Here is a 20,541-nt window from a genome sequence, read left to right on the forward strand (position 1 = left end):
ACAAAGTGTTATGGCAGAGCTGCTCAGAAATTAAGTTGGAGTACCATCATGAAAGACATATCTTTTTGTGAAAGATGATTAAATATACTGTAGCAGATATAGCAGTAGTTTATTTAGTGGTCCCTTAGTATCACATACAAAAAATGTAATCAACTTGATAATAATCAAGAAATAATCAACTTGATAATATCCATTTACTCATAAGGAAATGGGTAAACTGTCAATTTTTCTTATGAATCACTTGTTTATATAGCTGATTATTAGTACAGAGTTATAGCATAGTAAAAATGTATTGATAAATAAAACAGTAACTTCTGTTTCTTTATTCTTTGTTCCTATAGCTAGTTGTAAGGGATATTTTTCTTTTGTGAAAGCAAGCCTTTAATGTAGACACTTAGAGAAAAGCCCCTTTGATTGTGTACATAAGTGTCAACACAAGCAAAGTCTGCTGTAGTAATTTGTGAATTTCCTCTGTGGTTTGCTTGAAAGATCACGAAATGATCATTTAGCCCTTCTCATATGAAAATATCACCATTTGGATTGCAGCTGAAGCTGCTCTTAGCTGAGGTCCTGTTACTTCCAAAAACAAGTCACAGCATTTTTAAGAGCCCCGTTTCAATGCTCATGCATGCTTTCTGCCTCATAAACTTTGCAATTTAGTGTCAGATCACCTTAAATTATTTCTTCTCCTCATCTCATTCACAATTCACCATGCAGTCGTTGTTGAGATGCCCAAACACCATTCTCAACAAAGGGCAGCTCATAAAATAACCAGAGTCCTAAGAAAATGTGAATACTCAGTTAAATGAATTATTCAATTTACAAATGAAAATTTAAATGGGATAACTCTAAAACTATTTAGTCTACTATAAAACGGCATTGTTTACAATTAAGTTACCTTTACCCTTTTTAAATTAAGAAACAAGTAGATGTTGGTACATGAAATGTGAGGGCCTGACTAAAGCCAGTTTTGTGTGGTCAAGTATTGGGCAAGATTCCCCATTCACTTCAGCCAAAACCTTGTCATTTTGGTGAGATTAAGGTTCCAATTGCTTCAGCCCAAGACCTCTCTGGAGCAGACGCTCTGCTATTCTGGTTAAATTAAGCCCATTTCTCTCCCAAGTGAGTAATTACTTAAGTTCCCATGCTGAGACAGCTGAAGTGACTTTTCATTTGGCACACTGATTCTGGGAGTGCAGTACATGTTTGTTGAAACCATGCTAAGTTAGGACAAAGTGTTTTTATTATTACGACTTATTAACATGTATTGATAATAGATATTGTACTTAGTCCACATACAATACATAAAGGAAATCCTCGTTCCTGCAGATGGAAATAAGCAACTTGGATGAATATATATGGATGAAATTTATATCCTTATGGAAACTATAGCTCAATTGAGAAGACGGGCATTGAGCACATAATTACAGGTGAGGCTAGTTTTACAAACAAGTGCAGTATACTATGTATGTGCAAAAAAGAAGTTGACCTTGTTTGGGGGTGAAAAGAAAGTCTCCAGAAAGAAATGACATTTGCTCTGAGACTTGAAGAATGCGATGAAGTTGGCTAGCTAAAGAGTAGAAGAAATAGTGATTCATGCAAAAAAGACTCTGATGGGAGAGCGTATGACAGTTTGGTCTGGAAACTGCAATGAACAGTAGCAGTGTAGAGGAGGTGGGGCTGTGGGGATGTGGCGGTGGTGGCGGCATTGAACCTACATAAATTGGCAAGAGCAGAGTCCATTAGGCCATAGTAGGAATTTTCTACTTCACTCTAAGGAAGTGAGCTTCTCCTAAATTGTTTTGATGACAGAAATGACATCGTCATATGTGTGTTTGTAAAAATAATCACCCTAGCTACAGTATGGACTATGTGAGGGTGGGCATGGGTCAATGAACGTGGGGAAATTGGCTAGGAAGTTATTGCCTGAGAGATAATTGGTGACTTCGTCAGGGGTGTTTGAAATGGAGATGGGGAAAAGCAGAAATGTTAAAGGAGGTCCAATGGACCATATTCTAAAATGGATTGGATGTTGGGGTAAAGGACAGCGTGACCTGAGGGATGACTCCCAGGTTTCTGGACTAGCCAGCTGGGGTTATGGTTACTAAGAGAGAGGAGAATAAAGTAAAAAGTTTGCTGCAGAAAAATAATCAGTTTGGGACATGTTATATATTAAAAGTATCGGACTAAACATATATGTATATAAATGCATTATTAACATTAATTTAAAAATTATTTCCTTTCTATCCATGATTAAACAAACTTTCATATATACAAATACTACTCCTGATTCCTCTTATGCAACTCTTTTATTGATTCTGTGATGGGTTAAATTTATTTAATAAGTAAATAAAATACTTTATACTTTCTTTTTGATTTTTGATTATGATTTTTTATGAATCACCATAATTAGTTTAGAAGTATTAATATTTTATATTAATTAGTAGGTGAATATTTTTGGTAGTATCTGATTATTTCCAATATTGTGAGTATGTGAAATGAATTATTCATGTTCTTTTCAATAGATTTTTTTATGTTTGTTGTTTTCCCAATAAATTGATTCATTCACAGATAGAATAAAGTATGTACCAGATATGTTTCTGAGACAAAGGTACAGTTGAATGTATCTGTATGAGCAGCTAAAAAGAGAATAACCACTCAGCTGACCCAAAGGACTGTGAAATAATACTATTTGTATTATTTTAAGGCACTAGGTTTTGAGATGATTTGTTACATAGCAATAGTTAGCAGATATGGTACTATTTTTTCATTACCTACCCTCTAAAATTGTTCATATACAATCATTCTTTGTGATCATATAGAATCATTCTTTGTTGTTCTCTTATTTACATCCATCAGGTTTCTTTCACAGTCTCTTATTATTCTCCTCCTTAAATCTTAACTAAAACAAAGTTTTAAAGAGGATATAAAGTCAATGTATAAAATCTATTGTGTTTCTATAAACTAGCAACAAACAATAAGAAAATTAAGTTTAAATATTTTCATTATAATAATCTCAAAACACATAAAATACTTATAAATTTAACAAAAGAGATGCAAAGTTTCTACACTGAACATTACAAAACACTGCTGAAAGAAATTAAAGACCTGAATAAGTGGAGTGTATACCATGTTCATGGACTGGAAGACTCATATTGTTAAAGTATAAATTGTCCCCAAACTGATATATAGATTCAATGAAGCTTCAATCAGAATTCCAGCATTTTTTTGGGTAGAAATTGTCAGGCTGTTTCTAAAATGTATATGGAAATGCAAAGAACCAAAAACAGTCAAAATATTTTTGGAGGACTTTCACTATCTGATTGCAAGACTTACTATAAAGCTATGATAATCATGACAGTGTGGTAATGACATGAGAATAAACATGCTAGTAAAAAAGAATAGGAAGTCCAGAAATAGATCTGCACATAGAGGCAAACTGATTTTTGACAAATGTGCAAAGGGGTGTCTTGGAGAAATAGTCTTTTCAACAAATTTTGCTGAATCAACTGGATAGCCATATGAAGTATTTTAAAATGGATCATAGGCCTAAACATAAAGCTAAAATTATAAAACTTCTGGCAGAAAATCTTGTCAATTTGGGTTAGAAAAAGATATCTTAGGATGCAAAAGGAAAATAAATTGATCATCTGGATTTTATCAAAATTACAAACTCCTGTTCTTCAAAAGACATTAAGAAAATGAAAAGGTAAGCCCATGGATGGAGAAAATATTTGTAATACATATGTCTCACGTAAGTTTTGTTTCCAGAATGTATAAAAAGCTCTTACACCTTAATAAGAATATAAGAAAAAAATTGGGCAAAAAATTGAATATATATTTCAAAAATGTATAGCACACAAAAAAGTATCACATGGAAGTAATGCTTAAAATCATAAGTCATTAAGGAAATGCAAATTAAAATAATAATGAAATACCACTTCACACCCAATGGCTAAAATGGAAAAAGACTGAAATATCAGGGGTTGGCAAGAATGTGGAACAACGGAATCTCTGTATGCGGCTGGTGTGAATGTAAAATAATACAACTACTTATAAAAAGATTTGATAGTTTCTTATAAAAGTAAACACATACCTAACTCTAAAGATGCAGCAATTCTACCCCTAAGTATTTACAAAAATAAATAAAAAATACATCCACTGAATAACCTGTAGATGAATACTCATAGCAGCTTTATTCATAATAGCTCCAGTCTGGGAAACAAACAAGCAAATAAATTATGGTATGTTCATAGCATGAAACATTACTCACTATGAAAGATAAATGAACTGCAGATTGAGCAACAACATGGATGAATCTTAGACATGCTGAGCAAAAGAACAGACACAAAAGGATAGCTGCTGCATAATTCCTACTTATATGAAGTCCTAGAGCAGATAAAACTAATCTAGGTGAAAAAAAGTCAGATCTGTGGTTTCCTGGGGCAGGGGTCGGGTGGGCTCATGGAGACTTCATGGAATGATGGAAATAGTCTATATCCTGATTGTGGTGCTGATTACAAAGACATATGCATTTGTTAAAACTCATCAAACTGTGTACTTGCAAGTTACACATCTTATTTTATGTAAATTATAGCTAAATAAAGCTGACTTATTTTTTAAAGAATCTTCTTGCCTCAAAGTTACAAAACAGGCACTTTAAAAATTAAATAATGCCTCTTTTTCCATGTTTAGAGAAAACTCCTTTCTGCATAATTGTTTATACACAAATAGTCTTGTTGACTTTTAAATTGTAATGTCTAAGTACCAAGCATTAACAACAGTTATCACCTACTTACTGCCTAATGTAAGCTAGATTCTCTGCCATATACTTACAAATATTTCATCCTCACAACACTTCCTACAAGATAAGTCTTATTATCTTTATTTTTGCTTGAGAAACCTGAGTCTCAGAACACTTAATTCGTCCAAGAACTCCCTGTTAGTAAATAGTAGAGGTAATAGTTATCCAAGGACTGTCTGTCTCCATCAACCAGTTATCCCAAAGCCGTTTACCCTTAGGCACTAGGTAAACAGTCATTGCAAGTCATTTAATTGACCTGGCCACAACCTCCTTCAGTGAGTCACTAAGCCTAATTTTCCAATAATTAAAACAAAGAAAGAAAATGAAAGAGACTATTACTTACCTTTATTCTACTTCACGTGGCAAGAGTAATATAGTGTTTATAACAGGATAAACCTGAGGTTCAAGATCTAGTTTTGTCCATTTTTACCTGAGCGTGTTGCTTAATCTATCTAAGCCTCTGTTTTCTATTCATAAAATGGAGGTATTAATAACCAGCTCACAGGGTTGTTGTGAGGATAAAATGAGGTAATACATTTAAGCACTTTACACTGTGTCAGAAGCATTGCAAATGACAAGAAATAGAAATGCTTATTGTTAATGAGAGGACCAGTAGTGTCCTTTAAAGAGAGTGATTAAGTTGCTATTTTTATTACTATTCATTTCCTTATTATTTCCTTCTTCTACTGAGAATCCATTTAGCAAGTTTGAAAAGGCCTTGTGTATTCAACTCATTTTTTGGGCATGAGAGATTCCTTCGTCATGGATCATTTTGAGGTTGTATACATTCATTTACAAGTTTCACTTAATATTCATTTAATATTTTCATTTAATCAATTCATTTAATGTTTCCAAATATGCCATTGTATCATAGGCTCTTGTATTAATTATTTGCAAAAACTTATATAGACTGTTGAGAATAAAGTATAAGAGATATGTCACTGGCAGAAAAGCCTGTCTTGTTCCCATAAGTAGCCCAGAATAGTGGTCAAACTGTTCAGTGCCATTATGTGACCTATAGGAGACAGAGTTCCCACACACTTTATGAGCTTCAATTTTTCTCTTTTTATCTGCCACTTTCTGGAAGGGATGGCTGTGATCCATGAAATAGCTGAAAAGTAGGAAAAGAAAATACATAGAAGCCAAAGAAACCCGTGTTTACAACAACGTACTAACTATATAACTAACTGGACCTGCTTTAAAAGCTATATCATAGCTTTAAGAGCCATGATATAAAAGTCTTTGATTCTTTGCTTAAGGTGCTATATAATCAAGAAGAAGTGAGATGGTGAAATAAGCAATTTTCTAATAATAACAGAAAGAGAAAGAACAATGATTCTCAAAGCTCATCTTGAGCAACGATTAGTAAACAGGTTTTCACCTCTAGAGCCCCATCAAGATCTTTCTTCACTCCGCCTTTACTCCAAACATCCATAACACCCTCAAATGTTCTGAGAACTACTGTCTTACGGGAGAGAGAGAAAATAATACAACTCCATATAATTTGCAGTAGGTTGTTAGTAATCTGTGGTCTTAGTCCTCCTGGATACTAAATGAAGGCAGGGCACTTTGGGTTAAGTTAAAGCAGAGGGAAGACGATCTGATGGTGGACTGCAATCATAGCATGTGACAAGTAGATGGGGACACCTTAGTTAAGCATGAATGTTCCCCTGACCTCTATCCCACCATCTCAGAGGATCATATCCAGGTTGTATTAAATAACTTTTAGGGTTCTGAGACAATGAAGCTGAATCCAGGAAGAGCTGAGAAGCAGCAAATAAGGCAGGACATGGACCAAAGGACACACTTCATTGTATCAATTAAAAACAGGAATGACCCTAGTACAACTCATGGCATGAAGAACAGTGGATTCTTTGTCATGGACAGTCCATCACGTCCAATCGAATCACTTGGACTTCATTTGTAGGCAGTTTTGCCAAAAATAAGGCTGACCCCTTATTTCTGTGGTCAATGTAACCAAATTACTTTGAACTCTGATTAACTGAATTTCAAAGACTCATTCTCCTATCATAACTTCACCCCTTCTCATCTTCCCGTTTTGTTATAGTGACTAACAATATTTACTTAATCACATATGAATATGCGATAAAGACACTAGAAAAAAATACTTTTCCATTCCCTAGGGTTAAGCTCCACTTTTCCATTCCCTAGGTGGCCCAAGGAGATAAGTAACCAAACAAGATATTTTAAAATTCATTATTTCTGGAATTCTTCTATCTGGTCTGTTTACAGTTTTGTTTTGTTTTTTTTTTCATTTCAGCCTTGACACAGAGATAAGTGTGTACCAACAGTCTACTTTTTATATTTGAGCGAGTACCTGGAAGTGGTATGTGGCAGAAGGTAAGAATGAGGTCAAGGGAACACAAGCACATTGTTAACTTCAAAACTAACTTGCTCTTCTCCTCCATTTTACCCTAAGTAAGAAGATTTCTGGTCCAAAGACTTCTGGTTCACGCTGTACTCCTTTCTAAATTACCTTCAAAAATGTGCTTAGTGTTTTCATTCACCTCTCAATTCATCTCCCTTGTGTTGGATATCATGCCTACTTTTTTCTCAATCATTTCTCACTTACACATCTCCAACTTCCCACTTTCTTTGTTGATTTTATTCTCTGTGATGTTTTCAAACTGCATGGCACCAAAGCACGTATGAACATTAGTCTACCAATGAACGACATTTGTATGAGCTTCCTGAACCCCAAACTAAAGAATCTGTGCTCAACTCAGAGTCCTTCCACCAAGGCATTAGTGTTCTGGCTTTCTGCGTAACTCTACTTTCCATTTATACGAATTATCCCACATATATGAATACAGTTTACAAATATAAGAACAGTCTTATAGAAACTTTCACAGGAGATGGAAGCAACCTAAGTGTCCATCATCGGATGAATGGATAAAGAAGATGTGGCACATATATACAATGGAATATTACTCAGCCATATAAAGAAACAAAATTGAGTTATTTGTAGTGAGGTGGATGGACCTACAGTCTGTCATACAGAGTGAAGTAAGTCAGAAAGAGAAAGACAAATACCGTATGCTAACACATATATATGGAATCTAAGAAAAAAAATTGTCATGAAGAACCTAGGGGTAAGACGGGAATAAAGACACAGACCTACTAGAGAATGGACTTGAGGTTGTGGGGAGGCGGAATGGTAAGCTGTGACAAAGTGAGAGAGTGGCATGGACATATATACACTACCAAATGTAAAATAGCTAGCTAGTGGGAAGCAGCTGCATAGCACAGGGAGATCAGCTCGGTGCTTTGTGACCACCTAGAGGGGTGGGATAGGGAGGGTGGGAGGGAGGGAGACGCAAGAGGGAAGAGATATGGGAACATATGTATAACTGATTCACTTTGTTATAAAGCAGAAACTAACACACCATTGTAAAGCAATTATACTCCAATAAAGATGTAAAAAAAATTATTTATTCTTGGCTGCGTTGGGTCTTCGTTGCTGTGCGTGGGATTTCTCTAGTTGCAGTGAGCGGGGCTACTCTTCGTTGCAGTGTGTGGACTTCTCATTGCGGTGACTTCTCTTGTTGTGGAGCACGGGGTCTAGGCACGCGGGCTCAGTAGTTGTGGCTCACGGGCTCTAGCGTGCAGGCTCAGTGGTGGCGCATGGGCTTAGTTGCTTCACGGCATGTGGGATCTTCCTGGACCAGGGCTTGAACCCGTGTCCTGTGCATTGGCAGGTGGATTATTAACCACTGCACCACCAGGGAAGTCCCAACAACTTTCACTTCTTAATCAATGTGACAGACACTGCAGTTTAAATTCTTGATATTGATATTCTAGAACCTTGAAAAAAATAGCATAATTCCATCTCTTTTCCTCTTATGCTATATACTGTAGAATTGTCCACAAAAGAAGATCTCAGAGTCAAAGTGGAATCAGCTATGGATCTTACTAAAGCTAAAAGCAAAGGTATCTTGATGTAGCTGCAGTTATTATTGTCATGATTCATGATTATTTCAGTGTTGAGTAGAAGGAACTGTAGTTTCTCCAATTTTGTGAATAATAGCTTTGTCATTGAACAGAAGGCACAATGTGTGGCTAGACTGTCTCTCACAGGGTTTGCAAACACTTTCAATTGTCCCCAATGTGCTAGCCACATGTTTGTTTTCAGTTGGCTGAGTCATAAGGTAGAGAGAATTTAGAGAAAGGGGAAGAGAAAGAAAAGCAACTAACCATCTCATGAGGAAGTATAACAAAGGGTAATGTGTTTTCCCCCCTAAAGTAGTGTTGTGTGTTTAAAGGAAAATAAATAGTGCACACATTACTATTCTAGTTATTTTATTCTGACAAGAAATTTTTAAGTCTGTTGGAGCAAATTTGAAAATAATGGTGAACTTCATTCAGCCATAAATTTTGATGAGTTAATCAATTGACATTCATTGAGTGCCCAGGTGGGCAAATCACCATTACGGTATACTACACTTCACAGTATAACTGTATTCAAGAAATATTTGTAAAACAAATGTACACTGAATTTCTGAAGGGAAATATTTAAAAAGGGAAAATGGCAGTCTGCACACTCTCACACATAAAATACATCCAAAGCTTTAAAGTCCAACTAAAGGAGTTATTCAATTAAATATTAATAATCATAATGAAACGTTATAGTGAATGAATTGAAAGTAACTGGAGTTACTTGGCTATTCACAAAAATCAGTGATTTTAAAACAGGGAAAATACTTTAGAAAGGATCTGAGTTAATCCTTGAATCCTACATAAAACTAAGAGCCAGGGAAAGTAAGTCAGCTGTCCAAAGATACACAGCTTTTTTATGTAAACACCAGGATTGGAAGCAAGAGTATTTTATCCAAGATCCAGGAAAAATTTTCTACCCTCCCATTAAGGGACACTCGGGTTTGCCACTCTGACAGTCTGAACTCCATAGCAGAGGTCTTCCCTCAGCAACGTGTGGTCAAGCCCTAGCAGTTGTGGGCTTCTCTTTCCTGGCGAACAAGCTCTTCATGGGTGAATATAGAACATTTTTCTGATGAGAGATAATTATACTCTCTCCCTTCCTGATTCTCCTATAATTTGGCCCGTCCATCCAAATTATATACACCTGCTTCTTCTTTTTACTCCTTCTCTTAGTGCGTTTGGGGAATTGAGTAGTTTAAGTTCTGCCGCAAGTCTATAACATGATAGCTAGAGATGTCTCTGAACTTCATACAGAGGGATAGCACTGCTGACCTGCCATCATCCATGGGATTTGCACTTGAATTTTTATCTTCAATATTTAAGTAAGAGATCTGGCAATCCATAGGCAAGCTTCCACCTGACACCCATTTGTGATCAAGGATGGTGTGTGGACACAGCAGAGCAAATCTTAATTGACTCAGTAAAAGCCAAACGCATCACCTTGGATTCAGAATCATGAGATCTGATTACGTGAGAGAACCAGCCAACCCTCACCTTAGTGTCAATCAGGGTTCTTGAGTGGTAAACAACAGAAATTGACTCTGACCACATTAAGCCACAAAGGAATGCAGTGGAAAAATGGAAGGAAAAGCTGAAGAACCAGGCCTTCGAAGGTACTGGCCCAAGACACCTTAAGGGGAATCTGTGTAGCAACAACTCACAGAAACTTTCTTTACTAGCGGGAAGAGCGGGCTCCAACATTTCTGACCTTTGTGTACTTCTGCTCAAGATTTGAACTCTAGGGAGATGGTTTGATTAGCCATGCTTGAGTCTAATGACCACCGTTTGAAGTGGGGGAAGTCTCACGAATGCTCAGTCAGTCCCACCATGCAACTGGGTAGGGGAAGTTTCCAAAAGGAAGATACAGTTGTTCTGACCAGAAAACAAGTGAAATGTGTGTTGGGCAGTCAAATCAGCAGAGGTCCACGACACAATCCAAATGTGGTGGTTAATCATCAAGAGACAGAGACCAACAGTGATAGGTGAATATTGAAGTGTATCTAGACAATGGCCCAATCAATGATGAGTCCAATTAAAAGGTTAATAAAACCTGGTTCTGACTGTAGTTTTAAATTAAACCGTTAAATATTTTTCTTTGAAATGCTTCCAGCACTGCCCAAACCCTGAGTGGCATGTGAACAACTCGTCCATTAAGCATCCCTTTCCAGTCAGCATTACCTATCTCCTACCCACAGCCTCCTACACATTCTCCTCTGGCCACTCCCATTCCCTTCTCTTTACCAAAATCTGAAACCCAAGGCTGTTTCTTCCTCAACCTCTTTGTTTAGCTTGGAAGATCAATCAAACACCAAAGGATTCTTTACTGACTTTTCAACATTTAACAAATGGTTAAGTTTTTTTTTAATCCAAAGTCAAACCTCCTTATTAAACATATAAAGAGAAAAAAATCAGATGAAATGCATATTTGAAACTGCCTTCTGAGTGCTAAGGCAGACTTGCTCTAGCCCCCTTTACTGAAACTTCCTGAGAGACACTGTGGAAATGAAAGATGGTTCTTCACTTCCACTTAAAGTACAATTCAGGCCTGCATTTTGAAAGAGACAGGTTTATTCATCACTTCAGCGTTAGCTGGCTTTGTTCCCTGTAAAATTTTACTTTTGGTTATTAAAATATTCACTGGAGGAAATAAATTTGTAACCCATTTCTCATATTACCTACACACAGAAAAACAAAATTTCATATCTTGGGGTTTATTTGCTGAAGGCGCTTCCCATAAAAGCGAGGCGTGTGGAAATTTGTCTGGTTAACTCCTTATGGATAAGTTAGTCACAATCGTTCCTCCGCCCACTTTCCCCCTCCCCCTCCCCCCTCCCCCCATCCCCGACTCTCGCCCCCAGCACCCTCCCCACCTCCCGACTTCCCGCCTCTGCAGGGCTGGTGACCTAATAGCATTTTTCTTCGTGCATATTTTGGCGTCGCCCCATGGCCTGGCTGGCTTTGCCTGTCTGAGTCTTTTGAAATTCCTGCATGTTCGCCCCAGATTAAGAGCGTGTCTCAGGATGTGTGTTCCGTTTTGTTCTTTCCCCTTAACGCTCCCTGTGCAACGTGTCTGGGGGGAGGAGGACAAGACGGGGAGGGGAGGGAGGGGCAGAGGCGAGGAGCTGTCCGCCTTGCACGTTTCCAATCACATTACGTGAACAAATAGCGGAGGGGCGGCCGGGCCAGAACGGCTTGTGTAACTTTGCAAATGTGCCAGAAAGTTTAAAATCTCTCCTCCTTCCTTCACTCCAGACACTGCCCGTTCGCCGGGGCCGCCACGCCGCTCCCCGTCGCCTTCCAGAAGGACTGAGAAAGAGGAGAGAGGCGAGTGCCACGTCCCAGCAGCAGCCTTTACTGGAGAGGGTCTGTAGCCCATCCTTGGCACTGCTTGGTGGGGACTGAGATAGACGCGAGCCCAGTCCGCCTCCCTAGTTGAAGATTTCTCCCTCCCTCTCGTGATTTGAGCCCCGTCTTTCTTTTTTTTTTTTTTTCTCCGAGCTACGTCCTCCCGGAGCGGGGACAATCCAGCAAAGGGAGCGATGCACTACGCCTGGACCGCACTCCTGCTCGGGCCGCTGCAGCTCTGCGCACTCGTGCGCTGCGCCCCGCCGGCCGCCGGCCACCAGCAGCCGCCTCGCGAGCAGCCGGCGGCTCCGGGCGCCTGGCGCCAGAAGATCCAATGGGAGAACAACGGGCAGGTGTTCAGCTTGCTGAGCCTGGGCTCGCAGTACCAGCCACAGCGCCGGCGAGACCCGGGCGCCACCGCCCCGGGCGCCGCCAACGCCACCGCCCCGCAGCTGCGCACGCCAATCTTGCTGCTCCGCAACAACCGCACGGTGGCGGCGCGGGCGCGGACGGCCGGCTCGTCTGGAGCCGCAGCTGGCCGCCCCAGGCCCGCCGCCCGCCACTGGTTCCAAGCTGGCTACTCAATGTCTGGGGCCCCGCGCACCGGTAACCAGACGGCGCCAGGAGAGCTCCCGGCGCTCAGTAACCTGCGGCCGCCCAACCGCGTGGACGTGGACGGCATGGTGGGCGACGACCCGTACAACCCCTACAAGTACACCGACGACAACCCCTATTACAACTACTACGACACATACGAAAGGCCCAGGCCTGGGAGCAGGTACCGGCCCGGATATGGCACCGGCTACTTCCAGTATGGTAAGCACCCCCAAGTCGCCGGAAACACCCGCGCACCCTTTCCCCAACTCTGTGGCTCCCCGACGTGGCTGCCTGGGCGCGGCAGGCCTCAGTCCATGCAGATCCCATCCCTCCCCCTGCTCCTGCAGAGGCAGCCCTGGAATCTGCTGCAAACCGCGCGCCTGGCCCCTCCTGCTTTCTTTCCACATTGCTTTGCAGCCCTCGGCGTCCCCATTCTTCTGCTAGCCGCAGCCCTACAACCGCAGTCCGGCTGGGTGAAGGGTGAGGAGTAAGGGACATGGAGGGACCCGGAGCCAGGGTGAGGGCCGCGGAGTTGTCTCACTGTTTTTGCCTATCGCCTGGCTGACGTTTAGGTCTTCCGGACCTGGTGCCCGACCCCTACTACATCCAGGCGTCCACGTACGTGCAAAAGACGGCCATGTACAACCTGAGATGCGCTGCGGAGGAAAACTGCTTGGCCAGGTACCAGCTGTATCTCCTCGGCCCAGCTCCTCCGTCTTGGTTCCGGGGGTGCTGCCCAAGTGCCTGGTTCTGACCACTCTTGTTCCGTGCAGAGAGGAGTTGGGAAGTGGAACGTATTCTCCTGGGCATGCTGACCTGGATGGAGAGTTAAAATTTTGAAGATTTCTGTGGGTTCTGACTTTCAAACTGTGGCACAAGTCAGGGAGATGAAACAAACCCTATCCTGGAGAGTGTGTGTGTGCGTGTGTGTGTGCGTGTGTGTGTGTGTCTCCTATTCTTTTTCCAAGATCCTTAAACTCTGGAGCCAACTGTTTCCAATAAGGTTTTATTAAACTATAACGTGGAAAAAATACTGTAATGGAAGAGCTTGTTAATACCCCTTTAAAAGTTTGGGAGCCACTTTGCCAGTACGGCACCCCTTATTGGGTGTCATAGTTTTCTTCTTTTATTTGAAGCCACAATTAACTTAGTTATTTTGGTATTACTTCAGCCAGAATACGAGCATGAGCAAGAGCTTTGTTTTTGCATTAGTCCTAAAATAAAATCTTAGCAATTTGGGGAATGGAATTCCCTGAGTTTGCTGCTGGGAAACCAGCAGAGGGAGCAAAAGATGATTTGATAAGATGCATAAAAATTTTTTTAATGTAAAATAAGGTCATCAATAGTATTTAAATATCTATATTCACACAAAATAAATAAGAAAAAATTTATTTTGTAAATTTCTTCCACTTCCTTTAAAACTGTCCAGCTAAAAGAAGAAATCCAAGCTCATCATCTTCATTCTAGAGTCTTGCACCACACACCATTGCATTCCCTATATTACTACAGTAATGCCGTTGTTTTAAAGATAGTTACTAAATTATTTATCTAATCTGGGAATACTCTTTTATTAGAGTTACTTCCCCACTTTACATCTTAGTTAACTGTTTAAGACAAAAATGTATGCAAAATGCCCTGGTCTCTTGGAACTGATAGCCTAGTTGGGGGAAGAGGGTAGTGACCATTATAAAATGGAAAGGTTTTGCTTATAATTTTGTCTTTAGTTAATATTCTGTGAAAATAATAATGTTTCTTTTTTCAAAATCACAGCTCAGCATACAGGGCAGATGTCAGAGATTATGATCACAGGGTGCTGCTAAGATTTCCCCAAAGAGTGAAAAACCAAGGGACATCAGATTTCTTACCAAGCCGACCGAGATATTCCTGGGAATGGCACAGTTGTCACCAGTAAGTGGATGGGCCTCTTGGGTACTTTTGAGTTGCTTTTTCATTTTACAGGTGATTCTTGATATGACAAATTCTTACACAAAGAGAGAAAATTGCTGTTATTTACATTTAGAATTTCTCTCTGTGTGATTTGACATAATCAAGGAAATCTATCTTTAAAATAATACATCAACTACTATATCCTGTTATCTTTTAAACTGGAAACTCTAAGCCCAGCTTATTAAAACTGTTGATAGGATACAGCAATTAGCTTCACTAGAATTTTATCCCAATGTACTACAGGTAAGAGTTCTAAAAAAGCCTATTACAGTCAAGATCATCTATAATTAGTTAGCATTTCATAGCATTTAATAAAGATCACACATTATGAAAAGGATTCAGATACCGTTCTCAAAGAAAGATGTAGATGACTTACTCCATGAACTGAGAAGGGCTTACCTCAATCTTTTAAAAGGCCTGTATCAAACCCAAGCAAAAGGTAGTTGCTTGTTTTATCCTAAATTTAAATATTTTCACATAAGGTAATTCTATAGTTTGACTTGGTAACTTGCCTAGGTGTTTACTGCCAGGAAATCCTGTTTTGTGCCCTTAAACTTTCTATAGTTCAAGCCATTTCTTCTTGTTCTTTCCTTATGTGAGAAGATGAACAGCTCAGCACCTTCACTTTAATGAAAGGAGGAAAATAGATGTGAGCACCTAATTTGCTGATAAAATAGAATTATTTCTAAATAAAAGTTTATACTAGTTAAATAATAATGGTGGATAAAACATGCCTTTATTTCTCCTTTGCATTTTAGTAAGGATTTTAAATGTGTGAGAACACATTTTTTAAAAATTTTACAGAAACCTCCCAAGAGACAAGTGCTCTTCTATTTTGGAATGAAGCATCGGTAGTGGCAGCCAAAGGAGATATACTAGATAACATATGGCAAGTTTCACTTAAACAAAGATAATTTACTATCTATCTCTATTTAATATTCAAATATAAAACAGAGTGAAATAGAAAAGCAACATACTCAAAGTAGGTCTTTTTTTCCTAGTAGCAAAGTTAAAGCCTTATAATTTTGATAGATTTTTGTCCTGGAAAAAAAATCTAGCATGAATCTACCTTGAAGAAGATCAACTTGATCTCAATTTTGATGTGAAAACAAGTGCAGGAAGCAGTGGGGATGTCATCTAGAATCCTCGTTGCTTTCTCTGTATGTTACTGACCACTGTCTCTGTGTTGTGTGGGACATTAGACATTACCACAGCATGGATGAATTCAGCCACTATGACCTGCTTGATGCCAGCACCCAGAGGAGAGTGGCTGAAGGCCACAAAGCAAGTTTCTGTCTTGAGGACACATCCTGTGACTACGGCTACCATAGGCGGTTTGCATGTACTGCACACACACAGGTAGGGTGGCAACCTGGAATCAAGAACCCACAGGCTTCAGAGAGAAAACAGTCTTCTATTTTCTTTCCTGCAGGCTCTTTTTAAAAGAAAAAACTATTTTATTTAGGGGGTCATCTAGTCCATATGGTAAATTATTGGGAAAAGGAAAGGGATGGCTTGATGATCCAAATTACTTTTAAAGTATTTCATCATCACAGAAAGTCAATGTGCCTACCTGTTATGTTCTACAGTGAAAAGCAGTAGTTTATTATCTGAAAAAATCCTAATGGTTTCCAGTTTCTGCACTCATTCTGTATTCTTTAACTTGATTGGTAAGCAATTGTAGAAAAGATATCTGTTTTGTCACCTGCAAAACTATTCCTCCCTCTACCTATTAAACTAAAAATAGAATGGTGATTGGGATTAGCAAAAGGCCAGAAAATAAGTTTCTTAAAAAGTACTTTTAAAAATGTCTCTTTTAATCATATGAAGAAGAGCAGAGGACACAGTTTCTTTCTCCATGCATATATATTTAAACCTACAGTATAATTGATGTCAGATGTCCTTTGGATGGATTTTTAAAAAGAGTGCTGTCCTAAGCAGTTTGTATGTCTTATAATGGGAAAATGTGTGTCATTTAAAAGCTGTGCCAGTATTTCCATAAGAAACCCTAATTTGTAAAAGGACATTATAATTTTACTCCAGCGGAAATCTTGGCAGGGAGTAGTGAATGTACATAACTCAGGGCACAAAAGGATCAGCAGCTGGCATCTTGGGAAGCAAATTCCAGGGCTGTGGCAGGAAGCTTTCTGGTGGCCTAAATGTTATCGTTGTTTCTTTCCCTCAGCTTAGAACATCATAGCAATTGGAGGGGTAAGGGTTCAATTCCTCTCGCCCTGGGGCAGGACTTACTCTTTAAGCAAAAGAGATGTAACCTACCCACACATTACACATATGTGTATATAGAGGTCCCCTTTTCACTCAGTGATCTCTAAGTCCCACAGCACCCACCTGTGCAGTGGACCTGGAGTTTATTTTCTTCCTTTAGAAGAAGAGGCACTCTGGACAGCTCACTGCTGAAATATTTGAATCTAAGACTATAGGTATTTATAGCATGTGAGTCCCCCAGTTCCGTGGGGGGTGACCCTACTTCTTTTTATGTGGTAGCTTTTTTTTTTTTTAACATCTTTATTGGAGTATAATTGCTTTACAATGGTGTGTTCGTTTCTGTTTATAATGAAGTGAATCAGCAAGGTAGCTTTCTTGTTAATTATCCTCCGTTTGTGTCCTATTTAACCATTATTCACTAGGTCTTACACTACAAATGACTAATGTGTTTGTGTTTTTCACTAGACTGGTGTTTCTTGAACATGGGCTTCATTTAAAGGGAAAAAAAAATTCTCACAAAGTCCCAGTATTGACTTAGATTAGTTGTATTATAAAGTTTTTAAATGTATCCAAAAGTAATACTAGATAGGACTTCTTTATATTTATGCTTTCATATAAGTTCTTAGATAACAAATTTACATATTAAATATATACGAAACTAGAAAGTTACATCAACCTCATTAATTTATGTAACAAACAGTTATGTTTTGCTAAAACCAAATAGTTAATCTATATAGGCTTGGCTAAGGTTCTACATTTTTTTAAAAGTTTTTAAAGTTTGAATACAGGAAATGCCTGTTTGCTTACTGCCCTGAAAAACTCCTTTTTTGTTTGCCAGTTCAAATAATCAAAGCTTATACTTAAAGTCTGCCACTTGAGTAAGGTAGAGTGGCAATTTCAGCATTCTTTAAAGTTCTTTTGTTCACTTAAAGGTAAGATAAGCATTGTAGCATTATTTAAACCAGTCTTAAATGGGTATCTAATCCAGTGACTCCCTTACAGTGCCATGAAGGTGGTGGTGGTAGTAGTGGTAGTAGTAGTAGTAGTGGTAGTAGTAGTAGTAGCAGCAACAATAATAGCTAACACTTACTGAATATATATTATGTGCCAGAATCAGAATTATGTGCTGGAAATCAGAAACAGAAAATTCTTCATAATATATTGACTACTCAACATAAGGTTAACGAATGACCACAAGTTGGTATGGACCAAAGTGGGAAAATGGTTCTCACTGCTGTGGCACAGGTACTTTTTGAGTTTGGCCTATCTGTACTACTGTGTGCTGTATGAGAGCACAGTTCTCCCCCATTCTTCCCAAATCAAACCACAGGCAAACCAGCACTAGTAGAACACGCTTTAGATGATTCTGCCATCTCTCTGGTGACCAAGGTGATCTTAAGCACCAAACAATTTTGGTTGCTGAAATTAAATCATGGTATTGAGTTTAAATGATTCTAGCCTACACTTTTTAATTCATTTTGATTAGTATTAGACTGCAAATACAACAGTTAAAACGTCTGATGAAGAACCAGTGGAATCAAGAATATACCTATGGACTCCAATTTGAGCAAATTTCACCAGGCTATAACTTTCTGGAGAGCAAGGACCATATCTTAGTGGTGTTTTTCTCTTCTCAGCCTGTAGAAGGCACTCATTTACTTATTGAAGTGACTACCTTTGCAAGTAGAGTTGATGTGGCAATCATCCCTTTAATACAACAAAATATTCAGTGATGATGTGAAAAAGAACATAGTGTCGTGGTTACAATCAGGGACCCCGGACCCCAAATGCCTAAACTCAAAACCAGCTCAGCCATTAACTAGCTGTATATTCTTGTGTGAGCTGTTTGACCTTATAGTGCCTCAGTTTCTTTATTTGTAAAATGGGTTAATACTACCTCCTGCCTCATGTAGTTGTGAGAATTAAATTTATATATTTAACATGTTTAATTGATCCTGGCATATACTACATAGTTCATAAGTGTTAACTATTCAAAAATGCAATATGACTCTGTCCTTGGGGAGCTTACAATCTCTAGTTAGATATATTCTTATATAGTATGACTTTAATATAGAGGAGAGAAGGATAAATACCATAAAATCTATACACAGAGTATCTTGGATATTCAGAGTATAGGAAGGTAATTTCCAAGAAGAGAAATTGGAGAGAGTTCCACTGATAACAAGACATTTGAGTCAAGTTGATTATTACATGGCCTTTATTCCTGAACTGGTAATATTCAAGAATTTTGGTAGAGGCCTATTTTGTCACTTAAGATTGTATTTATCACTAGTGATTTATGACAATTTTAAGAAGCGAGGTGTACTACTACTTATATTAGTCCTGTATTTTTTTTAGCTGGAGGTGCTATAAGGCTGAGTAATATATACTTCTCAAAGGAGATGCAATATAAGTATAGTTTTATGTCAAACTCTTGTAAGTACTAACTTAAAATTTAATTTGCAAATAATAAGCATATTCTTTAGCACATTCTAGCCATATACCATCTTTTTAATTTTTGAATTTTATTTGTTTCAGGGGCTGAGTCCTGGCTGCTATGATACCTATAATGCAGACATAGACTGCCAGTGGATTGATATTACAGATGTAAAACCTGGAAACTATATTCTAAAGGTAGAGAACTTTGAATATGTACCCATAATTTATTTCAGTTGCAACTCATGGGCCTCTTCTCTGGATTCCAATGTTAAATAATCACGGTCCTTCAAGCAATTATACATCTTCCAGAAGTACTTCTAAACCAACCTAGATATATTTTAAAAATTCTTATTTGAAAGAACTTAGGGAAAAATATACAGCCTCCTTCGATAACTTCTCCAGAGTTGAACCATGTGCCTAACTTACACCCCCTCCCTGCTTGATTTAGTTGGAGCACATTGCCTCTGTTCTAGCCCTGTGAAAATAGGAAGAAATTAACCAGTAAACACTGCTAATAAAATCTGAAACACAGATGATGTTTATGTTGCCTAGGTCAGTGTGAACCCCAGCTACCTGGTGCCTGAGTCAGACTATACCAACAATGTCGTCCGCTGTGAAATTCGCTACACAGGACATCATGCATATGCCTCGGGCTGCACAATTTCACCGTGAGTCCTATTTGCCTAGCTAAGTAATTCTCCTGACAATGAGTCTTAATTCATTGATAGGCATTATACACATTTGTTTTCACTACTACTGCAGCTTCCTTGTAAAATAGACCAAAGGTAGAAAACGGTAGCTTCTGTACTATAACATAATTAGAGCTGATCTTTTTTTGATAATGCTAGAGAATGGAGAAGGGGATGTACTCAGGTTTTTATCACCCTGAAACTTAGCTTTTAAGACAAGACACAGAGCACATTGTTTACCCTCAAAGTCTATGGCAGCTGAGTCTGTAAAATATGCAATATGCAGTGTGGATAACCTTGTGGGAGCCCAGAGAGTTGGGTTTCCCGCCTCTTCCCCATAGTCCATGAAGGAGCCCTGAAGAAATTCCTAGAGTTCTTCAAAGTACACTTTGAAAGTGACGGTCTTAAAGCATGCAGCTGAAGAGGTCAGACCACCTGTTCTGTAGAAATCAATATTTCACATATTTGAGTTCTACAAACACAAGTAATAGGGAAATACCCTGCAAAAGGAGGCTTGTATGGAGGTGCCTTCATAAT

The 20,541-nt window shown here is 38.8% G+C and overlaps 1 protein-coding gene across 1 annotated transcript; it reads left to right on the top strand.

Annotated features, from left to right (window-relative positions):
• Positions 1-12,133: 12,133 nt before the first annotated feature.
• Positions 12,134-19,987, top strand: LOX (lysyl oxidase; the record flags this gene model as incomplete). The annotated part of the gene is made up of 6 exons (XM_082835549.1): positions 12,134-12,922; positions 13,276-13,384; positions 14,474-14,611; positions 15,853-16,009; positions 19,415-19,510; positions 19,868-19,987. Exons 1-6 carry the CDS (start codon positions 12,301-12,303, stop codon positions 19,985-19,987), a joined length of 1,242 nt encoding a protein of 413 aa, XP_082691675.1. The 5' UTR covers positions 12,134-12,300.
• Positions 19,988-20,541: the final 554 nt, after the last annotated feature.

Source organism: Leucopleurus acutus (genome assembly GCF_964270905.1).
Source record: "Leucopleurus acutus genome assembly, chromosome: 3".
Taxonomy (NCBI): domain Eukaryota; kingdom Metazoa; phylum Chordata; class Mammalia; order Artiodactyla; family Delphinidae; genus Leucopleurus; species Leucopleurus acutus.